At 38.9% G+C, this 21,378-nt stretch overlaps 1 protein-coding gene across 2 annotated transcripts in view; it reads right to left on the bottom strand.

Moving 5' to 3' along the window:
* Nucleotides 1–21,378, bottom strand: part of Cndp2 (Cytosolic non-specific dipeptidase 2) — a 229,615-nt gene that overhangs the window by 62,698 nt on the left and 145,539 nt on the right. For both annotated transcript variants that reach the window (XM_067773213.1, XM_067773212.1), the window contains exon 2: nt 2,210–2,444. In XM_067773213.1, coding sequence (XP_067629314.1) covers nt 2,210–2,444 — 235 coding nt within the window. The remainder of the gene's footprint in view (nt 1–2,209; nt 2,445–21,378) is intronic.

Raw genomic sequence — 21,378 nt, forward strand, 5'->3', positions numbered from 1 at the left:
TGTAGTCGGTGATAATGTCAGGTTTCGCAAGGGGAAAAAACAGCTCATCAATCTGTGGGCCTGGGCCTGTGGCCGCTATTGTGCAGTTTGCGTGAATAATATCAATGTTTTTGTTTGTTTTTCTTTTCTTTCTAATTTATTCTGCTTTGTTATATCTCATAGCGTTTTCTTTTCTGAAATAAATTGTTGTCTAAGTAAATGGTAACGCCTTAATAGAGTTACTCCTACCCTGAAAATTTTGAACATTTATAGTACATGCAAAGAACATAAATGGCTACTCTGTATTTTCTTCGCCTAAAAATATGTGAAGTTACGAAAATAAATTGTCACGATCAGCTATTTTAGCAGAGTTGCACTGCCACACCGCCATTTTATGCAGGGTAAAAGTGTAACGCTTTTGCGTTGCGAGCAGGCAACAATTTTCACAAAAGAACGAAATACCCCGTAAAGGCGTTACCTACAAAAAGCGTAACACTTTTGCCAGAAAAGAAAACGCTATTAGTATTACATCGTTCACAGACGATATTTTATGGTAGATATGGTCATATATATTCATGAAATGGAGTGTTTACAAATTTAATATAAATTAATTGCGTACATAGATTTCAGTGGGAATACCAACATTAAATATCCGAACATTAGAATCTTCATATTTCCACAATGATAACATTAAAACCCAGAAAAAAGTCTAATTGCACTTATTGCGTTTTTGTATTGAACTGTTTATTCACTTCACTAAATTTTTTTTTCTTTCATTTAAAATTTTTTTTAGTAAACTCTGCCTTCTTTCCCATTACATAATTTTTTTATATTTTTATTTTAGTTTTTATGAAGGTATCTATTCCATTCGAAATTTTAGTTTTGTGTCACCCTTACATATTACATATGTATTTATCAGGGACGGAAAATAATAATTTTTTTTTTGGAGTCGAAAAAGTCGTGGTCAAAAAATTGTCCTAGGTGAAAATGTTTGAGTTTCTAGGTATCCCTATAGCAATATCATGTTGAATCATGCATCCTTTTTATTTTTCGAACTTTTTCCATAAAAGTCCACATATAAAAGTAAAATCTGTACTTTTATTTTTTGAATCCGATAGAACTAGTTACACTTGGACTTTTAAAAATAAAAGTTAAATCAAGACTTTTATTTTTTAAGGCCGAAATAAAAGTCCCGCTTGATAACAAAGAAACGGCTTATCCGAAAATAAAAAAAAATGCTTATTTCGGATGAGCCGTTTCTTTGTTTATCAAGCGGGACTTTTATTTCGGCCTTAAAAAATAAAAGTCTTGATTTAACTTTTATTTCGGGAATTTTATTTTTAAAAGTCCGATTTTAACTAGTTCTATCAGACTCAATAAATAAAAATCCGAAAATAAATTTTATTTTGATCCAAATATATTTAAAGTCCAAAATTAATAGTTTTGCAAGTATTTATATTATAAAAGGAATAACAGTTTCAGCCCCTGGTATTTATACAAAATTAAACTCGGTAAAGCGCCAATTGCATACCTAACGGGTGGTGTGAAACAGGCTAAATTCCTTTAGTACATTTCTTTATTTTTAACTAAAAGTTCGTGTTTTTTTAATTATGACACTATTGAAGTAAATGGGCGATATATGTACATGTAGTTTATATGGGTGATATACGCCTACTGGGGAACCGAGCACCCAAAACTAACTTCGGTAGCGCGCCAACGGCGTACCTCCCGAGTGGTGTGGAAAAAGATATTTTTCAATTCAATTTCAAGTAGTTTCACCATAATTCTATGTCAATTTCATTTGATTTTACATATTTTTGTTTAAGGAGCTCTATACCAAAACGTTATAATTACATTTGAAAATTTTGTAGAAAATTTAAGAAAATACAATCAAAAAGTATAACGTCTTAGATCAAATTCAAAATTTTTATAAAAATGTTAAGTAAGTTAGACCAGTTTGCTATATTTCCACTCATTGCTAAACTATTAACGCATTATTGCACTACCCCTACTTGAGTTGAAAAAAATACAAGTTGCTCGAATTTCGACCACAGGCGATACTAGTGAATAATTAATCTATGAATTTCATAGCTGTTAATTTAAAAAATGGTTTTCGATCACTCCATGTTGACACATTGTACATTTCTACATTCTACATTCAAATCAGAGCCCCACCTCGAGATAGGCTACTTTACCCTCGGAAATATAAATGGTAATTATCATATGTTACCTTTCCCAGTGTACCCAATATCACATTCGGAAGTGGAATTTCTCTTCCATTTTGCAACCGCTGAGTTCCGATATCAGCTAATTGTACATCAGTGCCCAATTCACGTAGCTTATCAGCAATTAACCGCACCATAGTTTGTATATCATCGCGCTTATCTAGCCAAGCCGAAACCGATGCTATAGCAACAGCTGTCTTTAAATTAGTGATATATTGTTCTTTTTTGGATTCGATGTAGCTGCAAACAAATAAGTTGAACAATAAAAAGTTAGATATAAATATTTAATCTTTTATGTACATAAGTATATGTATGCGGCATATACCATACTTTGTACATATGTACAAGCCATGAAATTATAGACAAACGTATAAGAATCGGGGATCGTAGCAGTTATAACATATGTTGTATAAATCTGGAATGTAGAGACTTCAATATCAACGATGAGAATTTTTTGTTCAGAATTTAGTGCTGAATGTATTTATTTAATCATTGCCTTTTGGTTTGGAGGTTATTGGATTTTGAACACTTTGGTGTTAGTATTTATAGAATAAAAGATCTGGTAGCATTATTTCAGCGATCTTGAAAAAATTGATGAGTCATGTTTACCAATTATCACACTCGAATATGAGGTACATGACCCAGATCCAGTCAATGAATAACTTCTGGAGATTTTTTGGAAAGTTCTCGCAATCAGCTGTGTCGCTAAAGGAGTATCCCGAACTGAAGGAGTATTCCGCGCTGAAGTAGCTTATCCTGGTCTACGACATTGTAATGTAAATCGGACCACATTTTTATACGCATGAGGATCAGTTGTGGTGTACTCGCATACTCTTTAAGCATTCCTAAAGTACTCCTTAAAGCGTCCTTCAGGAGTATACCAATACTCCACAAGGGAAGCTCATCCAAATTAGGTGTACACTTATTGCGTTTTGATTTGGAACTCCTCGTATTATAAGATGAAAAATTTTTAACTAAAATTTAAAAGCTGGTACTGAAAATATTTTAGCTTCAGCTTAGTGCACAAATAACTTTCTTCACTAATTCGAGTAGCATAGCTTCCAATAATTTTATTTTTTTTTTACTCATCCGACTAGTAGTAAAAAATAAAATGACTGAAGTAAATTTTTTCAGTCGTAGTGGAGAAAGGCAGCACTAGCACTATCTGCGCAAATATAGTGCGCGATAACATCCGAAGATTTTAGGCCGAGCTTTCTCTTCCAATTTGCGTCGTGCTCCTTTTAATTTTTCCTACAAATTCGCGGGAAGGGACCTACTTTTTTTATTCCGATTCTGAGCTATTCACTGAGAGCTTTCATGGCAGAAATACACTCGGAGTGCTTGCCAAACACTTCCGAGGGGCGACCCCGTTTAGAAAAATTTTCTCCTAATTGAAAAAACTTGTTTCTAAAATTTTGATGTGGCTTTGCCCGTGGCGTGAATTCAGGATCTTCGGTGTGGTAGGCGGAGCACGGTACCATCACACCACGGCGGCCGAAACTGAAGCATCCTCAAATCCCCATGAACATGACCCTACAGGAGAAACCTTGCACAAAATATCTAGGAATCATCCTAGACAGTCACCTGTCATGGAAGCTCAACGTGGAGGAGAGGGTGAAGAAGGCCTATTTATGCATGTAAAAGAATGCTGGGGTGTACGTGGGGCTTATCGCCCTCTCCTTCTCATTGGGTGTTTACAGCGATTTAAGCCCTATTCTATACTATAGAGTTCTAGTTTGGTGGAAAGCCACACAAAAAACAACATACCTCAAAAAATTACAGGGGGTATGCAGAGTATCAATACTTAGCATTACGGGAGCCCTGAAAACAACCCCGACGGCTGCACTGTATGCCATTCTGCACATTCCACCTGTAGACCTGGTAGCAAAGAACATAGCGTTAACAACTGCAACCAGGTTCGGTGCCTCGGGACAGCTTGCGCGCCGACCATACGGCCATAGTAGTATAGCGTCATCAATAACAAGACGAACAAACTACCTGATCTATCCATCTATCCGCGCTTCGAGGGAGTTCTTAAGGCCACAATAGAGGTGGACGGTTAGCGCAAAGGTGCGCGAATGGCGGACGAGGCGATACATGTGTACACAGATGGTTCCAAGGTAGTGGAAGGAGTAGGGTCTGCGGTATACTGTGCTGCTCCGGAAATAAACAGATCCTACAGGCTGCCGGATTACTGTAGCGTTTTCCAAGCGGAAATATTAGCCGTTATCAGAGCAGTAGAAACCCTGGAAGAGAATAGCTTAAGCTGCAACCGTTTTAACTTTTATATTGACAGTCAAGCAACAATTAAGGCAATAATTTCCCATAGCACAGCATCTAAATGCGTGTTAGAGTGTAAGCAGTCTCTGGAAAGAATCGGGACAGGGAGAAGCATACATCTATATTGGGTCCCATGGCATATGGGAATAGATGGGAATGAAAAAGCGGATGAACTAGCTAAAAGGGCGCATCCCTTGAACTTTGCTCCGTAGATGTCCCAATTAGACTGGGCGAGATAAAGCGAAGGCGAGAGGTGCACATGATCCACCAAGCGGGAAAGGTGTGGGTTCAAGCGTGGGGATGTAAAGTGTCGAAGATTATATGTAGGTCTTACAACCTTAGACTAACAAAGTTGCTTCTATCATTAAAAAGAGAGGACTGTATACTCATGATGGGTATTCTGACTGGACACTGCCTTCCGCCGTCACATGCCTTTAAATTAGACTCGGTCAGAGATAGCAGATGTAGGAAGCGCGGGTTGGAGGAGGAAACGATCGAGCACGTTCTGTGCTCGTGCCCTGCCCTTGCCAGGCTAAGACTCCGGCTATTAGGAGTGATACAGCTGAAGAAGTTCAGTCGCAAACACACAGCCATCGTAACTCTGAAAATTTGTGACCAGATATCAATTCTACATAAAATTTTTTTCCAAATTTGTAATGATTTTTCGCCATAGGCATTTCTTTCTAAAAACAATACATACAATACATAAAATTTTTCTTAAAACAAAAAAACCTATCTGGGTTTTTTTTTTTTTTTTTTTTTTTTTGCGGGGAGGCATTTCTCTGCGCTCCCTCTCAGCATCCATCAGGCGTGTCATTACTATAAATGCCATTTTGCTCACTGCAGTCCAGCATTCTTTCCTGTTGCACATATGTGAAACTAAATTTCTCGTGGTAGGTTCCTCCCCAAAGACTCCATGCAAGGTGAGTCTTTCTTCGTGGAAACGGGTTAGGTTAGGTTGAACTGCCCGGTCTATAAAGACCTCACATAGACTGAATGTGTCCATAGTGTTACTAGAATTTGTTTGACGACAAAGCGGAATAACCCCAATCAGGTAGCAGGACTTATGTTATAGAATTACTCCGTCCTCTTTGGAAATACTAGAAGTTTTCTAGGACCTAGCGTAGGGTGTCCTCCGCTTTCACCACTCGGGGTATCCAAACCTTAGCCATTGGTATCCTGGTGAGAAGAGCCCGATCCACCACGTTCAACTTTGTCATTCATCTTTTTCAAGAACTGGAGCAACTCTCTGCCATTATAAAGTAGAGTTATTGGTGCAGGTCATCAGTTTAACCCTATTGTGCCATCCAGCTATTTCGAAGGCTGGTAGCGGTTTATTTGGTTCATTATGCATGATGATACTAATCAGCTCTTCTTCTACAGATCTCCACCTTTCGGTTTGCATCTACCCATAGGGACGCTGCAATCAAGTAGTGCCACAGTCCAAGACTGCTTCGCAACTTCGTTCATCTTCTTCTCGTTGAAAACCGGAGTCTTAGCGTTAGCTCCACTAAGTATCATCGAGTAAGCTGGAGCCTGATCCAGTACCGTAGCGTCCATAGGGGATCAGCCCCACCTATAATTTGCTGAGCCCCACCCATACATTGCTGAGCATCCCAAAAAAATTTAAAGTTGAATATTTCGTTGAAAAGCAAATAACGCAAAAAGAACATAGCGGAATGATACAAGGTGGCAGCACGGGAGAGCTGATTATACACTTTTTTACTTGATTTGATACATCAACTTCCGGCGCAGTACGATTTTGACATTTGTCCATCGAATTTACAAAAACAAAGTACATGGAACTTTTATTTATATTTGTAGGTATGTAACCATGATGCCACTTTGTATCGTTCCGGCATGAAAAAATATGAACTGAAAACTGTCATAATTATTTCAAATATATCGAACATACTTATATTGCTAATTTATGTTACATGTGAAACCATATGCTTGTTATTTTATGGCTAGCTTTACCTTTTTTATACTCAGCCTGCTTTGCACACAGAGTATATTAACTTTGATTGGATAACGGTTGGTTGTACGGGTATAAAGGAATCGAGATAGATATAGACTTCCATATATCAAAATCTTCAGTATCGAAAAAAAATTTGATTGAGCCATGTCCGTCCGTCCGTTAACACGATAACTTGAGTAAATTTTGAGGTATCTTGATGAAATTTGGTATGTAGGGGCTCTCACCTTAGAACGCTTTTTAAAATGAACGATATCGGACTATAACCATGCCACCTTATTTGATATCGAAAATTTCGAAAAACCGAAAAAATGCGATAATTCATTTCCAAAGACGGATAAAGCGATGAAACTTGGTAGGTGGGTTGACCTTATGACGCAGAATAGAAAATTAGTAAAATTTTGGACAATGGGCGTGGCACCGCCCACTTTTAAAAGATAATTTAAAATTTTTGCAAGCTGTAATTTGGCATTCGTTGAAGATATCATGATGAAATTTGGCAGGAACGTTACTCCTATTAGTATATGTATGCTCAATAAAAATTGGCAAAATCGGAGAACGACCACACCCACTTAAACAAATTTTAACAAAAAACAAGTAAGGAAGGCTAAGTTCGGGTGTAACCGAACATTACATACTCAGCTGAGAGCTTTGGAGACAAAATAAGAGAAAATGACCATTTAGCAAAATGAACCTAGGGCAACCCTGGAATGTGTTTGTATGATATGGGTTTCAAATAGAAGGTATTCAAGAGTATTTTAAAAGGGAGTGGACCATAGTTCTATAGGTGGACGCCATTTCGGGATATCGCCATAAAGGTGGACCAGGGGTGACTCTAGAATGTGTGTTGTACGATATGGGTATCAAATGAAAGGTGTTAATGAGTATTTTAAAAGGGAGTGGGCCTCAGTTCTATAGGTGAACGCGTTTTCGATATATCGCCATAAAGGTGGACCAGAGGTGACTTTGGAGTGTGTTTGTACGTAATGGGTATCAAATGAAAGGGAGTGGGCCTTAGTTCTATAGGTGGACGCCTTTTCGAGATATCGCCATAAAGGTGGACCTGGGGTGACTCTAGAATGTGTTTGTACGATATGGGTATCAATTGACAGGTGTTAATGAGTATTTTAAAAGGGAGTGGGCCTTAGTTCTACAGGCAGACGGCTTTTCGAGATATCGCCATAAAGGTGGGCCTGGGGTTACTCTAGAATGTGTTTGTACGATATGGGTATCAATTGAAAGGTTTAATGAGTATTTTAAAAGGGAGTGGGCCTTAGTGCTATAGGTGGACGCCTTTTCGAGATATTGCCATAAAGGTGGACCAGGGGTGACTCTAGAATGTGTTTGTACGATATGAGTATCAAATGAAAGGTGTTAATGATTATTTAAAACGTAGTGGGCCTTAGTTCTATAGATGGAAGCCTTTTCGAGATATCGCCATAAAGGTGGACTAGGGGTGACTCTAGAATGTGTTTGTACGATATGGGTATCAAATGAAAGGTGTTAATGAGTATTTTAAAAGGGAGTGGGCCTCAGTTCTATAGGTGAACGCCTTTCCGAGATATCGCCATAAAGGTGGACCTGGGGAGACTCTAGAATGTGTTTGTACGATATGGGTATCAATTGACAGGTGTTAATGAGTATTTTAAAAGGGAGTGGGCCTCAGTTCTATAGGTGAAAGCCTTTCCGAGATATCGCCATAAAGGTGGACCTGGGGAGACTCTAGAATGTGTTTGTATGATATGGGTATCAATTGACAGGTGTTAATGAGTATTTTAAAACGTAGTGGGCCTTAGTTCTATAGATGGAAACCTTTTCGAGATATCGCCATAAAGGTGGACTAGGGGTGACTCTAGAATGTATTTGTACGATATGGGTATCAAATGAAAGGTGTTAATGAGTATTTTAAAAGGGAGCGGACCTCAGTTCTATAGGTGAACGCCTTTCCGAGATATCGCCATAAAGGTGGACTAGGGGTGACTCTAGAATGTGTTTGTACGATATGGGTATCAATTGACAGGTGTTAATGAGTATTTTAAAAGGGAGTGGGCCTCAGTTCTACAGGCGGACGCCTTTTCGAGATATCGCCATAAAGGTGGACCTGGGGTGACTCTAAAATGTGTTTGTACGATATGGGTATCAATTGACAGGTGTTAATGAGTATTTTAAAAGGGAGTGGGCCTTAGTTCTACAGGCGGACGCCTTTTCGAGACATCGCCATAAGGGTGGACCAGGGGTCACTATAGAATGTGTTTGTACGATATGGGTATCAAATTAAAGGTATTAATGAGGGTTTTAAAAGGGAGTGGCTCTTAGTTGTATGTATATGTGAAGGCATTTTCGAGATATCGAACAAGATGTGGACCAGGGTGACCCAGAACATCATCTGTCGGGTACCGCTAATTTATTTATATATGTAATACCACGAACAGTATTCCTGCCAAGATTCCAAGGGCTTTTGATTTCGCCCTACAGAACTTTTTCATTTTCTTCTTCTTAATATTGTAGGTGGCACACCTATTTTACAAATTTTTTTCTAAAGTTATATTTTGTGTCAATAAACCAATCCAAATACCATATTTCATCTCTTTTTTCATATTTGGTATAGAACTATGGAATTTTTTTCACTTTTCGTAATTTTCGATATCGAAAAAGTGGGCGTGATCATAGTCGGATTTCGGCCATTTTGTATACCAAGATAAAGTGAGTATATCGATTTGTGCTCAAGTTATCGCGTTAACGGCCGAGCGGAAGGACAGACGGACGACTGTGTATAAAAACTGGGCGTTGCTTCAACCGATTTCGCCCATTTTCACAGAAAATAGTTAACGTCATAAAATCTATGCCCCTACCAAATTTCACAAGGATTGGTAAATTTTTGTTCGACTTATGACATTAAAAGTATTCTAGACGAATTAAATGAAAAAGGGTGGAGCCACCCCTCACTTTTTCTTAATCCTTTTATTCACTCCTCCCTCCGTCTTTTCGCTTTATCTCTTCATATTTTCGTCTCAATCTATCTCTTTCTCAGTATCCTTCTCCTTCCCTCTTTTCTCTTCTCTAAAGTTTTACCCATTCTTCTTCATCCCTTATTGCCAGGCAAATCAAATAGGGCGTATGTAAATAGTTATGTGGGTATTATTAATTCATGTCTTTATTTCGGCTTCGCATGCACAGTTATCAGTTTTGCCAGGTTAATGCAACTAAATCGAATATCACAATGAAAATTACTTTAAAGCTCTCAGCAAACCGTTTAATTTGATATCCATATTACACACACATTCTAGGGGTATCCGGGTCCAGGTTTTGCCCATATCTTGAGACCCTAGTCACCCAGCGGTATAAAAATTACTCTGTACTAAAGCACTCATCAACAGCTTTCATTTGTTATCCATATTCTATAAATACATTCTAGGGGTACCCGCGTCCACGTTTTCGCTTATATCTCGAGACCCTAGTTACCCGCGGGTACGTAAAATACCCCGTATTAAAGAACTGAATTAAACAGCTTACATTCGATACCCATATTGTGCAAACATATCCCAGGATTACCCAGGTCCACGTTTTGATCTCAAGACTCTATCCAGAACGGGATAAAAATTAGCCTATGTCTGTCTCCTGGTCCTAAGCTACCCCTCCACCAATTTTCAGCCGAATATGTTCATCCGTTCCTTCCTCTTCAATCACTCTTTATCTATTTAAAAAAGCGAATCAAAATCCGTTGCGTAGTTTTAAAGGTTTAAGCATTCAAAGGGACATGGGACAGCAAAAGCGACTTTATTTTATAATAAGTAGTGATAGTGATACATGCAAAAATACCAAAAAATAAAACTTTTTTGAAGAATTTTAAGGAACTGTTTAATATTTTAACGAACGATTATTTTTCAATAGAAGTATGCATTCTTAACCATTTATGTTGCATTAGCAATTAACCATTTATGTTGCATAAATATGTATGTACATGTGGTGTGATGGTAGCGTGCTCCGCCTACCACACCGTAGTCCCTGGGTGCACACCCCGGGCAAAGGAATATCAAAATTTTAGAAATAAGGTTTTTCAATTAGAAGAAAATTGTTCTAAGCGGGTCGCCCCTCGGCAGTGTTTGGCAAGCGCTCCGAGTGTATTTCTGCCATGAAAAGCTCTCAGTGAAAACTCATCTGCCTTGCAGATGCCGTTGGGAGTCAGCATAAAACATGTAGGTCCCGTCCGGCCGATTTGTAGGGAAAATCAATAGGAGCACGACGCAAATTGGAAGTGGAAAGAAGCTCGGTCTTAGATCTCTTCGGAGGTTATCGCGCCTTACATTTATTTTTTTTATACCTATGTCAAGCTCATATGATATGAAAATACATACATATGTACATCCATACATACCTATAAACCTATGCCCGAAGTTAAGTAACGCAGCGAATGCTATATATGTACGTATGTATGTGTCGCATCAAGTCTCACTCAAAAGCAATTAGCGCGGACAGTTCACAGGGAACAAACACACACACGCATTTTTTGATAAAAATGTTACTTTTGTTTAAACAATTTGGCTGATTAAGAAGGGAATCAAGTATTTTTTTTGATGCAGATCGAAGGTAAATATTTCAAAGTTTTACTGAAAAGTAGAATTTTTTAAATCCATCCATCCGTTTATGAGTTATAGCTGTGTAAACAAAAATTTGATGATTTTTTACCACATTTTGGCAATTTGCCACGCTCCCATAATATATACCTTCAAATTATATTAACTGTACCATCTCACGCAGCTAAGCTTTCAACTGCAAAAAACCGTTTTAAAATCGGAGCATTCTGTGTGAAGTTATGTGCATACATGGCATTTAGCGACTTTATTTTATAAGATTTATAGATAGATATAGAAGATTAGCGGTACCCGACAGATGATGTTCTGGGTCAGCCTGGTCCACATTTTGGTCAATATCTCGAAAATGCCTATACAACTCCCTTTTAGAATACTCATTAAAACCTTTCATTTGACACCCATATCGTACAAACAAATTCTTGAGTCGCCCCTGGTCCACCTTTATGGCGATATATCGAACAGGCGTCCACCTATAGCACTAAGGCCCACTCCCTTTTAAAATTCTCATTAACCCCTTTCAATTAATACCCATATCGTACAAACACATTCTAGAGACACCCCAGGCCCACCTTTATGGCGATATCTCGAAAAGGTGTCCACCTATGGAACTAAGGCCCACTCCCTTTTAAAATACTCATTAACACTTTTCATTTGATACCCATATCATACAAACAAATTGTAGAGTCAGCCCTAAGATATCCCTAAATGGCGTCCACCTATAGAACTATGGCCCACTCCCTCTTAAAATACTCTTTAATACCTTCCATTTGATACACATGTCATACAAACACATTCCAGGGTTACCCTAGGTTCATTTTCCTACATGGTGATTTTCCCTTATTTTGTCTCCATAGCTCTCAGCTGAGTATGTAATGTTCGGTTGCACCCGAACTTAGCCTTCCTTACTTGTTTCTTAATATTTTCTAAAGGGTTCAAGTATAATGCACTTATGAAACTATTTTAACACTCAAAATTTTGTCACTGCATCCAAAACTGCGAGTTTTCCATGGTGAAGTTGATGATTTTTAATTTAGTCTTATGCTTTTAATTAGATTGCGGTTTTACGCGTTTAACTTTTCGAAACACCGAATTATTGTTCCTTTAGGGAGGATTAGCGCACATTTAACTTTCCGCTTTACTTGCGGAATTTAATTCTGAACGATTTTTACCTTTTGGCCGATACTGGGTTCATCGCGCGAGTATACATTTAAGGCAGACTTTATCCAGCAAAAGAGACCGATATTGGAAAATGTGTGCCTTATATAGACACGAAAAAGGTGGCATGATTTTTTAAGAAGAGGATGGTTAGAAAGGAATTATTAAAATATATCTGCAGCCTTCACTAAATGCGTTTTTATGGGAAGTTATTTGCCAAGCTTAACCCTTGCATTACTTCATATCTTTTCACAACAAAATTCACCAAAAAGAGAATTTACTCATACATTGAACAAATAATATAACACTGCATTTTGCTAACATTATGATGTGTGGGGTTTTGGCTGAGCTTGGTAAGGCGCCGCTCCCATTTCTGTATAGAAAATCCCAAAGTAAGTACGTTCCAATCTCAGATCAGTGACCGCTTTTGTGAGGCTGGTGACGCGAGAAAGCTTACAGAATAGCAAATTGTCTCAAAACTTCACCGCAAATAGTCTTTAATAGTGACTAGATACTACTAAACAGATGCTAACCAAACAGTTCCTGTTGAATACCCAGAAACCTGGGCATCCCAACAGACATCTGATTGATGAGCCAGCACCGCCTAGGGACTTAAGGAGTCATCTCCGTAAGCATTTTGAGGAAATACGGCACCTGAGAACTCAGCCGTGTGAAGCAAAAAAACACAAGCAGATCCTTGGTGAACTCCACAAACAGGCGTCGGACCTTAATGCCGGGAATTGCCCGGTGAATCCAGTACCCAAAACTTGCGGAAGAGGAACGCATACTCCCTAGGGAAACGCGAGTCACTCTAGCTCTACTTCGTTCTGGATACTGTAACAGGTTAAACTCTTTCATATCCAGAATCAACCCCGACATACAAAATGTATGCCCCGCTTGCAATGTGTCCCCACATGACACCAACCATCTCTTTAATTGTAATGTGGAACCAACGCCTCTAACACCCCTTTCATTATGGTCCACCCCTGTCGAAACAGCAAGTTTCCTTGGACTCCCGTTAGAGGATATTGATGACAATTTGTGATCGGTCGATCAGTTATTAGGTGGGCGAAACATTTCTACAACAACAACAACAACATCGGCCGTATGTATAGTATGTATCCCCCACAACCGATTGTTCAGCTAAGAAACTTTTCGTAATTATTGCCCTATTTTAAGAGCTAGAGGCTTCAAATTTCAACGAATCCTTACGTATATAGCATATATTGTTATCTGATCTGAAAATCATAGAGATCGGTGGTATATATAGTATATATATGGCGGTATATATAGTAATATAGTAACGAATTTAGTGAAATTCCGCTTAGGTTAGGTTAGGTTGAACTGGCCGGTACATGAGGACCTCACATAGACTGAATGAGTCCGTAGTGTTACCAGAAGTTTGTTTTAACGACCAAACTGAAAAACCCTATCAAAAATTAGGACCTATGTTATAAAATAACTCCGTCCTCTTGGCAAATACTAGAAGCTTCCTAGGACTTAGGCCACTTGCTGCTTCTAGATCGGGCAGTTCTATCACTCCTAATAGCTGGAGTCTTAGCCTTGCAAGCGCAGGGCACGAGCACAGAATGTGCTCGATCGTTTCCTTCTCCAGACGGCACTTCCTGCATCTGCTTTCACTGACCAAGCCTAATTTAAAGGCGTGTGACGCCAGAAGGCAGTGTCCAGTCAGAATACCCATCATGAGTATACAGTCCTCTCTTTTTAATGATAGAAGCAACTTTGTTAGTCTAAGGTTGTAAGACCTACTCATAATCTTCGACACTTTACAGCCCCGCGCTTGAACTCACGCCTTTCCTGCTTGGTCGATCATGTGCATCTCTCGCCTTCGCTTAATTTCGCACACTCTAACACGCATTTAGATGCTGTGCTATGCGAGATTATTGCCTTAATTGCTACCTGACTGTCAATATTAAAAGTTAACACGGTTGCAGCTTAAGGTATTATCTTCCAGGGTTTCTACCGCTTTGGTTACGGCTACTATTTCCGCTTGGAAAACGCTACCGCTTATTTGCAACCTTCTGCTAACGTTCGTATAGCTAAAGTGTTGAATAAAACACTCCAATATTCTGTATTGCAAAATGGTCTTTATTAGACTACTTTGAAAGTACTTCGCAATTAAACTTCACTTCGCAACTGCTAGCGTGCTTAAATCAAACTGCTTAGTCATGCCTAAACTTGTGCTGCTTTTATACTCTTCGGTTTCCTCGCTCACCCATTTCTCCTAAGGTCTAGTAATTTCGTGAACTTGATGCTTGTTTACCAGCTATACACATGTATATTTGTAATTTGTATCCATATGCGTGTGTATAAAAAAAAAAAAAATAAAAAAAAATAATCCTATTCTTATCTGGTGCGCGCACTACAATGACTTGTATAGCTGCATCAGTCTTGAATGTACTTTTGCCACTATACGTAATGCAATACTTGCCTATCTAATTTAAGAGATACAAGCTAATTTAATTTGCCGGCATTTTATTCCTTCGATAAAAAACAGGAACTATCTCGCTTAAGGATGGAGGAACATTTATCAACATGTATCATTAAGAAGGAACAAGACAGTACTGTGTTGATTGGAATCTGGTGCATTCCAACAACGTAAAAAACATGCTTTTTCATGAGTCACTGACCGGAATCGTATGCATTCCGGCAGTATAATCTTATGGGTCAGACATCGAGCTGATTGGAATCCGGTGCATTCCAACAACACAGGTCATGTTACTTTTTTATGCCTTGTGATGGCGTATCCTCATTACACTACTCTTAGCACTGCCGGATTCCCATGACATGCTGATTGGAATCTTGTTGCATTCCAACAGGGAGATTGGAATCCACTGCATTCCGAAATCATGCTGAGCGGAATCTGATGCATTCCGCCAGTATAAGATTTCGGCATAAGATCTTATTTCTGCTCATATTTCTTATTATTATTATATTCTGAAATTAAATAGTAATGTTCATTAATATTTCTTTGTTTGTAATATAACATTGTTGAAAGCTCGATATATCTTAAATTTTATCTTTTGAGTTGTATATTTATATATCTTTTATATTATGCAGTCGACCATAGTTTGTCGTCGACTTTAAATAAGAAATAAATAAATAAATAAATATGTGAGTACTACTTTGGCTGATGATGACATGCGTTTGTGAGTGTCTCTCTGTTCCTTGTATGCATGTGTGTACATGATGATTGATTTGTTTATGTAATACTGCTTAGTATCGGCTTAGTGATACAAATATTCGTCACAATATATATAGTATATATATAAATATATATTCGAAATTTCAGCCCCATTTTAACAGATTGAGGCTTCAAATTTCACCAAATGCTTACGTATATAGCATATATTGTTGTCTGAAAAAATCATAGAGATCGGTGGTATAATAGTATATATCTCATACAAGCGATTGTTCAGATAAGAAACTTTTGGCAATTTCTACCCCATTTTAACAGCTATAAGCTTCAAATTTCACCAATTGCTTACGTATAAAGCATATATTGTTGTGTGAAAAAATCATAGTATATATCTCATACAACCGATTGTTCAGATAAGAAACTTTTCGCAATTTCTGCCCCATTTGAACAGCTAGAAGCTTTAAATTTCACCAAATGCATACTTATATAGTATATATTGTTGTGTGAAAAAGTCATAGAGATCGGTGATATATATAGTATATATATGGTGATATATATAGTATACATATATATGTATATAGTATTGTTAAAGTATCGATCCGAAATGAAACACGTAGTGATTAATGGATTTAATTACTAATATTTCAAGTTTAATCAGATAATAAAATTATGAAATATAAATTGTCAAAATTAAAAAGAAAATGCCACGTCTTGTCCGTTTGACTTGTTACTCGATACTCCCTTTAATCTTCTTCCTTCTCCCATGCTTTTGTGTTTAACGCCTTGCCATCTGTATGGTATTGAATAGGCTTGCCATCTATCGTTGACAGCTCGGCCACTCCTGATTGATGGTCTCCCCTGGACGATTCGTCGTTTCCACCTTCATCCGTTGCCTCGTAGTCATCATCGACTAAACTACTGTTTACCCAAGGTTTCATGTGGTCATTCGTAAACACTCCTGCATACCGCTTCCGATGCTTAGGCACATCGGGAAGGTCCTCTACCACGTAGCGATCGTTGGGTAAAACCTTTGTCACTATATATGGTCCTTTGTATGATTGTTCGAGTTTACGGGAAGTGCCAGTGGCTGGAGGTACGTAGTCAATAACCACCAGATCTCCTTCATTGTATTGTCTTGGTATTCGATGTTTGGCATCTAACCTCTGTTTCCATTTGATTTTCTCTAAATTTATACGTTTGGCCGGCAATTCCGTTCGGACATCTTCATGTCCAATCTTGTTGTCGTCCTCGTAGTATTGCACAGCTTGAATTAAGCGATTTGCCGTGACGTCACGTAGTTTGAAGTTGAAAACTAGACTATTCGGGCTTTGCCTAGTTATTGCGTTGCTTTGGGAATTGAGACACCATTGAAGTTGCGGTAATGCATCATCCCAATCTTTGTCACTTTTGATACTACACTTGAGTGAATTGTCGTATTAACTCGCTCGGCCTGACCATTTGCGCGTGGCGTGCGCACAGCCGCCTGTACATGTTGTATGTCGTATTGTTGAATGAAGTTCTGGAAGTCCTTTGACGTGAAAGCGGATCCCCTGTCGGATATGATCTGCCTTGGACTTCCATACACAGCCATGTATTCTCGTAGCGTAGTAAGCACTGGTGTCGTTTTTGTGTTCCGTAATGCTCGTAGTACTACATATTTGGTAAAGGCACATACAATTACCAATATATAAAAGTTGCCTCTTTTGCTTCGTACGAATGGCCCTAGATGGTCTATATGCACGCATCTGAAAGGTATCGGTACAACTTCGCTGATGTGCAATTGTGCTTCCTTTTTACCGCCTGTAACCTTATTAATACAACATTCTGGGCATCACGCGATATATGATTTGATATATGATCGCATCCGTGAAAACCAGAAATCTTTCGATAGACGCTCGCATGTCTTATCCAGGCCAAAATGACCAGCTTCATCGTGACATGATCTTACGAGACGCCACCTAACACCTCGTGGGACAACTAGCCCTTTATTTCCGTTAACTTTGCGATACAATCGTTGGCCTTGCAATTCATAGTCCTCTTTAAGTTGACGTTCATTTGGTGCTGCCTTTCCATTGAGTACAGCGATTATGTCTTTCAACACATCGTCTTGTCTTTGCATTGCTGATACCCAGTCGTTGTCAATATCTACTACGCGGTATATGGAATCAGCAACTGTTGTCATTTTTCTTGAAGGAAGTGATGGACATCTACTTAACCCATCCGCTAACATATTCTTCGCCCCTGCGCGATGAACGCACTGGAAATCAAACTCTTGTAATTTGATCCACCATCTCGCTACCCGTGGTAACAATGGCGTCGTTGCTTTTGTGGACGCTACAGCATTGCAATCAGTAACTACCTTAAAGTGATGCCCAATCAAATACATCCGATATCTCTGCAATGTTTCCACAATCTCTAGAACTTCTAATTCGTAACTCGCATAGTTACATTCTGCGTCGTTGCATTGCCTGCTAAAATAGAACACCGGTTTACATTCATGTTCGTAGTCGTTTTGCATCAGAATACCGGATAGCCCCAGAGAGCTCGCATCTGTGTGCGCTTCATGTGGTTTCGTCGCATCAAATATCGTTAAGACCGGTTTCGTAATTATGATTGATTTCAATGTCTCAAATGCGTCATTCTGTTCATTGTTCCAAATAAACTCAGAGTTCTTTTTCAACAACAATGTTAATGGCCTTGCTAGAATGCTATATTCTTTGACAAATTTTCGGAAATAGCCGGTTACTCCCAAAAATTGTCTTTAAGTGTTGTTGGTTTAGGAAATTATTCAATCATCTTTGTTTTGTTTTCTCCTGGACGTATGCCGTCGGAATCAATGTCATGACCCAAGAACTGTACCTGCGTTGCCAAAAATGTGCTCTTCGAGGGTCTAAGCGTAAGCCCAGCTGTGTTCACAGCTTCTAAAAATTCATTTAGTACATCGATGCCTTCCTCAACTGACGGTGTGGCTATAATTACCTCATCCACGTAGTTGACCACTTTATCGCGGTATTTAAGCGTTTTAATCAAATTTACAATAACCTCCTGAAAAACCATTGGAGCATTCACCAGACCGAAAGGCATAACGTTGTGCTCAAATAATCCTTCGTGTGTTAAAAATGCGGTGTACTTCTTTGATTCCTCATTCATAGGAATTTGGTAGTATCCTGATGTCATGTCCAGTGTCGTAAAATATTTATTGCCAGATAGGCGTGAAAGCTGTTCTTCCACGATTGGCATTACGTAATTCTTTTTGACCGTGACTTCGTTTAATGTTCGGAAGTCGATACACATTCGACTCTCTCCGTTAGACTTCTTTACCAAAAGTACCGACGAAGCGTGAGGGGAATTGCTTGGACGAATAATGTCGTTGTCCAGCAATTGCTTTAAAATTTTCGATAACATAGGTCGTTGGGAAAACGGAACCTGGTACCGCTTACCAATTATTGGCTCTGACGTCTTTACGTCTATGGTCATTTGTACATTCTTGCATCTCCCAATTTGATTAATATCTTCTGCGAAACATTGCTTAAAATTTAATAAAAGATTTATTGTCTTGCTTTTATCTTCTTCCGATAAGGAGCTAGATATATTAAACTCCGCCTTTTTATCTTCTTCCAGACGTAATACCCCTTTGTCAATCACCATGTGATACCCGTCCTGTTGTAAAATATCACGACCCAATAAAACATCGTAGGGTAGTAATTCATCAGCACCTATATATAATGTCGCCTCTCGTTGAGAGCTGTCCATGGTCATCTTAACGTTGACCTGTTTCGAGACCTGCACCTTAGATCCGCCGAATCCTACAAAACATCTTCTAGTTTCCATCGTTTGCATATCACCTACTGCTGATGCGCGTATCAACGAGCACACGCTACCAGTGTCGATGAAAGCCTCGAGCTGCCTTCCGTCCACCTCCACAGTTCTTATAACAGGGGGAACTTCGTAGTGATCGTGATGGTCACCAATCTTTGCAACTGACGTCTTTTTGTTGCAATTATTGTCTTCGTGACCCGTTTTTGTACATATCGTGCACCGTGGTTTGCGCTGAGGTTGTGCGCACTTGGTTGCAATGTGACCATACTCGTTGCAATTAAAGCATTTAATCGTTGTGTGCTTCGCATTTGATTTTGCTTCTGATTTAATCGTTTGAACCGTCGACGTCGTTGGAATCACCGATACATTGCTGACCGTTGTTAAATTCTTGAGTGCCACCAGTAGTTGACTGCAAGAAGTAAAATTCATCGTTGCCAATGTTTTAGTTAATACACTGTCGTTAAGCCCGCCGATGATATGTGTGTTGATGGAAACATCATCCACCAAACCTTGTCGTCCTATAGTCAACATGGAATAATAATACTCCAGATAGTCTTCGTTGGGTTTTCGTTTGCGTTTCATAAGCGTTTTATGAGTTTCAGCCGCATTATGCGTTGTCGGAAAGTCCGCCTTAAATGCCTGCACAAATTCTGACCATGAACTAAAAACATTTTGTGCATCCAGCCACTGCTTGGCCATGCCTCTCAGTTTATGCTGAACTGCAATCAAAACCATATCTTCCTTCCAACCATAGCATTGTTGCAGTTGTTGAGTTCGATTTATGAATTGTATTGCTGTCGTAGTACCTTTGAACGGGTCAAATGTAGGCATTACCCCTATCATATCCTGAATCCTCATCGTTGCACATGATGGTGTTCGTCGATCATCCGCAGATTCCCAACTCGCAACACTTGAACCTGGCCTAACACCATCGTTGTTGTTTGATGTTTGTTGATTTACATTGTTACCTGATCTAGCTTCTGGGTTACAATTAATGGTACTTATAGCAGCTGTTAAACCTGCCATTGCCTCTCTCAAACTATTTAATTGTATTTGTAAATCATTTGTGGATATCGCACTATCTTCCAGCTGAACCGGATCTATTTCATCCGTACCCAAAACTTCTTGTAATTTTTCTACTTTAACTGTTTTGGTGCCAGCCGTTGGTAGATCATTAGCCCTTAACAACGTGTCCCATTGAGTGACCTTTAAAGTATTTAACTTTATCATGGTGACAAAAAAAAATATTTTATTAGTAGAAAACTAATATTCTTAAAAAAAAATATTTCACCGTCCTTTTGTTCAGAGGCTCCACTGTGATTTGTTTCCTTTATTTTGTTGCTCGTTACTGTTTCAAATTTGTTTTGCAACTCCTCTTCACCTTCCAGGTCGCACACTGATCAATTGGTGTATGTATGTATTCGTTTTTAAATTTGTACGTCGGCTTCTACGTAAAAGCAGAGAATTTTTTTTTCCTCGCTGCGCAGTCACCTTTGCTTGTAATAAACTGGCGCCTTTGTTGAACTGATGTTTTTTTCCCGAATATATTCAAACGCACTCTACGTTGGCTGTTGAGACACTTATTTGCAAAGGCAAACACAGTGTTTTTGCAATTAGTTACGACGTCTCTATATGGACACTCGTGTACAACTTTCCTCAATTCTTTCGTTGCTTTGCGTTCTATTCGCTCAACTTTGTACTGGATCGGAGTGTCGATTCTAATGTAATCTTGGTGTTTCGCTGTGGTTTCGTTTTGCAGCGCTTGTTCTTCGCTGCGCCGTTGAAAACCTTCCGTCCAAATTGACGATGCGCCGTTTTGCTTTTACGTGAACGTTTGCGCTGCCGTTGAATGGAAGATTCTCGTCGTTTGTGTACTTAGCTGCGTCATTGAAACCCTTCTGTCCAAATTGACGATGCGCCGTTTTGCTTTTACGTGCACGTTTGCGCTGCCGTTGAATGGAAGATTCTCGTCGTTTGTGTACTTACACTTGTACACTCTTGCCGCTGCTTTGACGCTTTCTTTCGTTGTAGGCGTATGGATATCAAATCCACCTTCTGAGATGTTAAAGTATCGATCCGAAATGAAACACGTAGTGATTAATGGATTTAATTACTAATATTTCAAGTTTAATCAGATAATAAAGTTATGAAATATAAATTGTCAAAATTAAAAAGAAAATGCCACGTCTTGTC

This window comes from Eurosta solidaginis, chromosome 3 (genome assembly GCF_040869045.1).
Source record: "Eurosta solidaginis isolate ZX-2024a chromosome 3, ASM4086904v1, whole genome shotgun sequence".
NCBI lineage: Eukaryota > Metazoa > Arthropoda > Insecta > Diptera > Tephritidae > Eurosta > Eurosta solidaginis.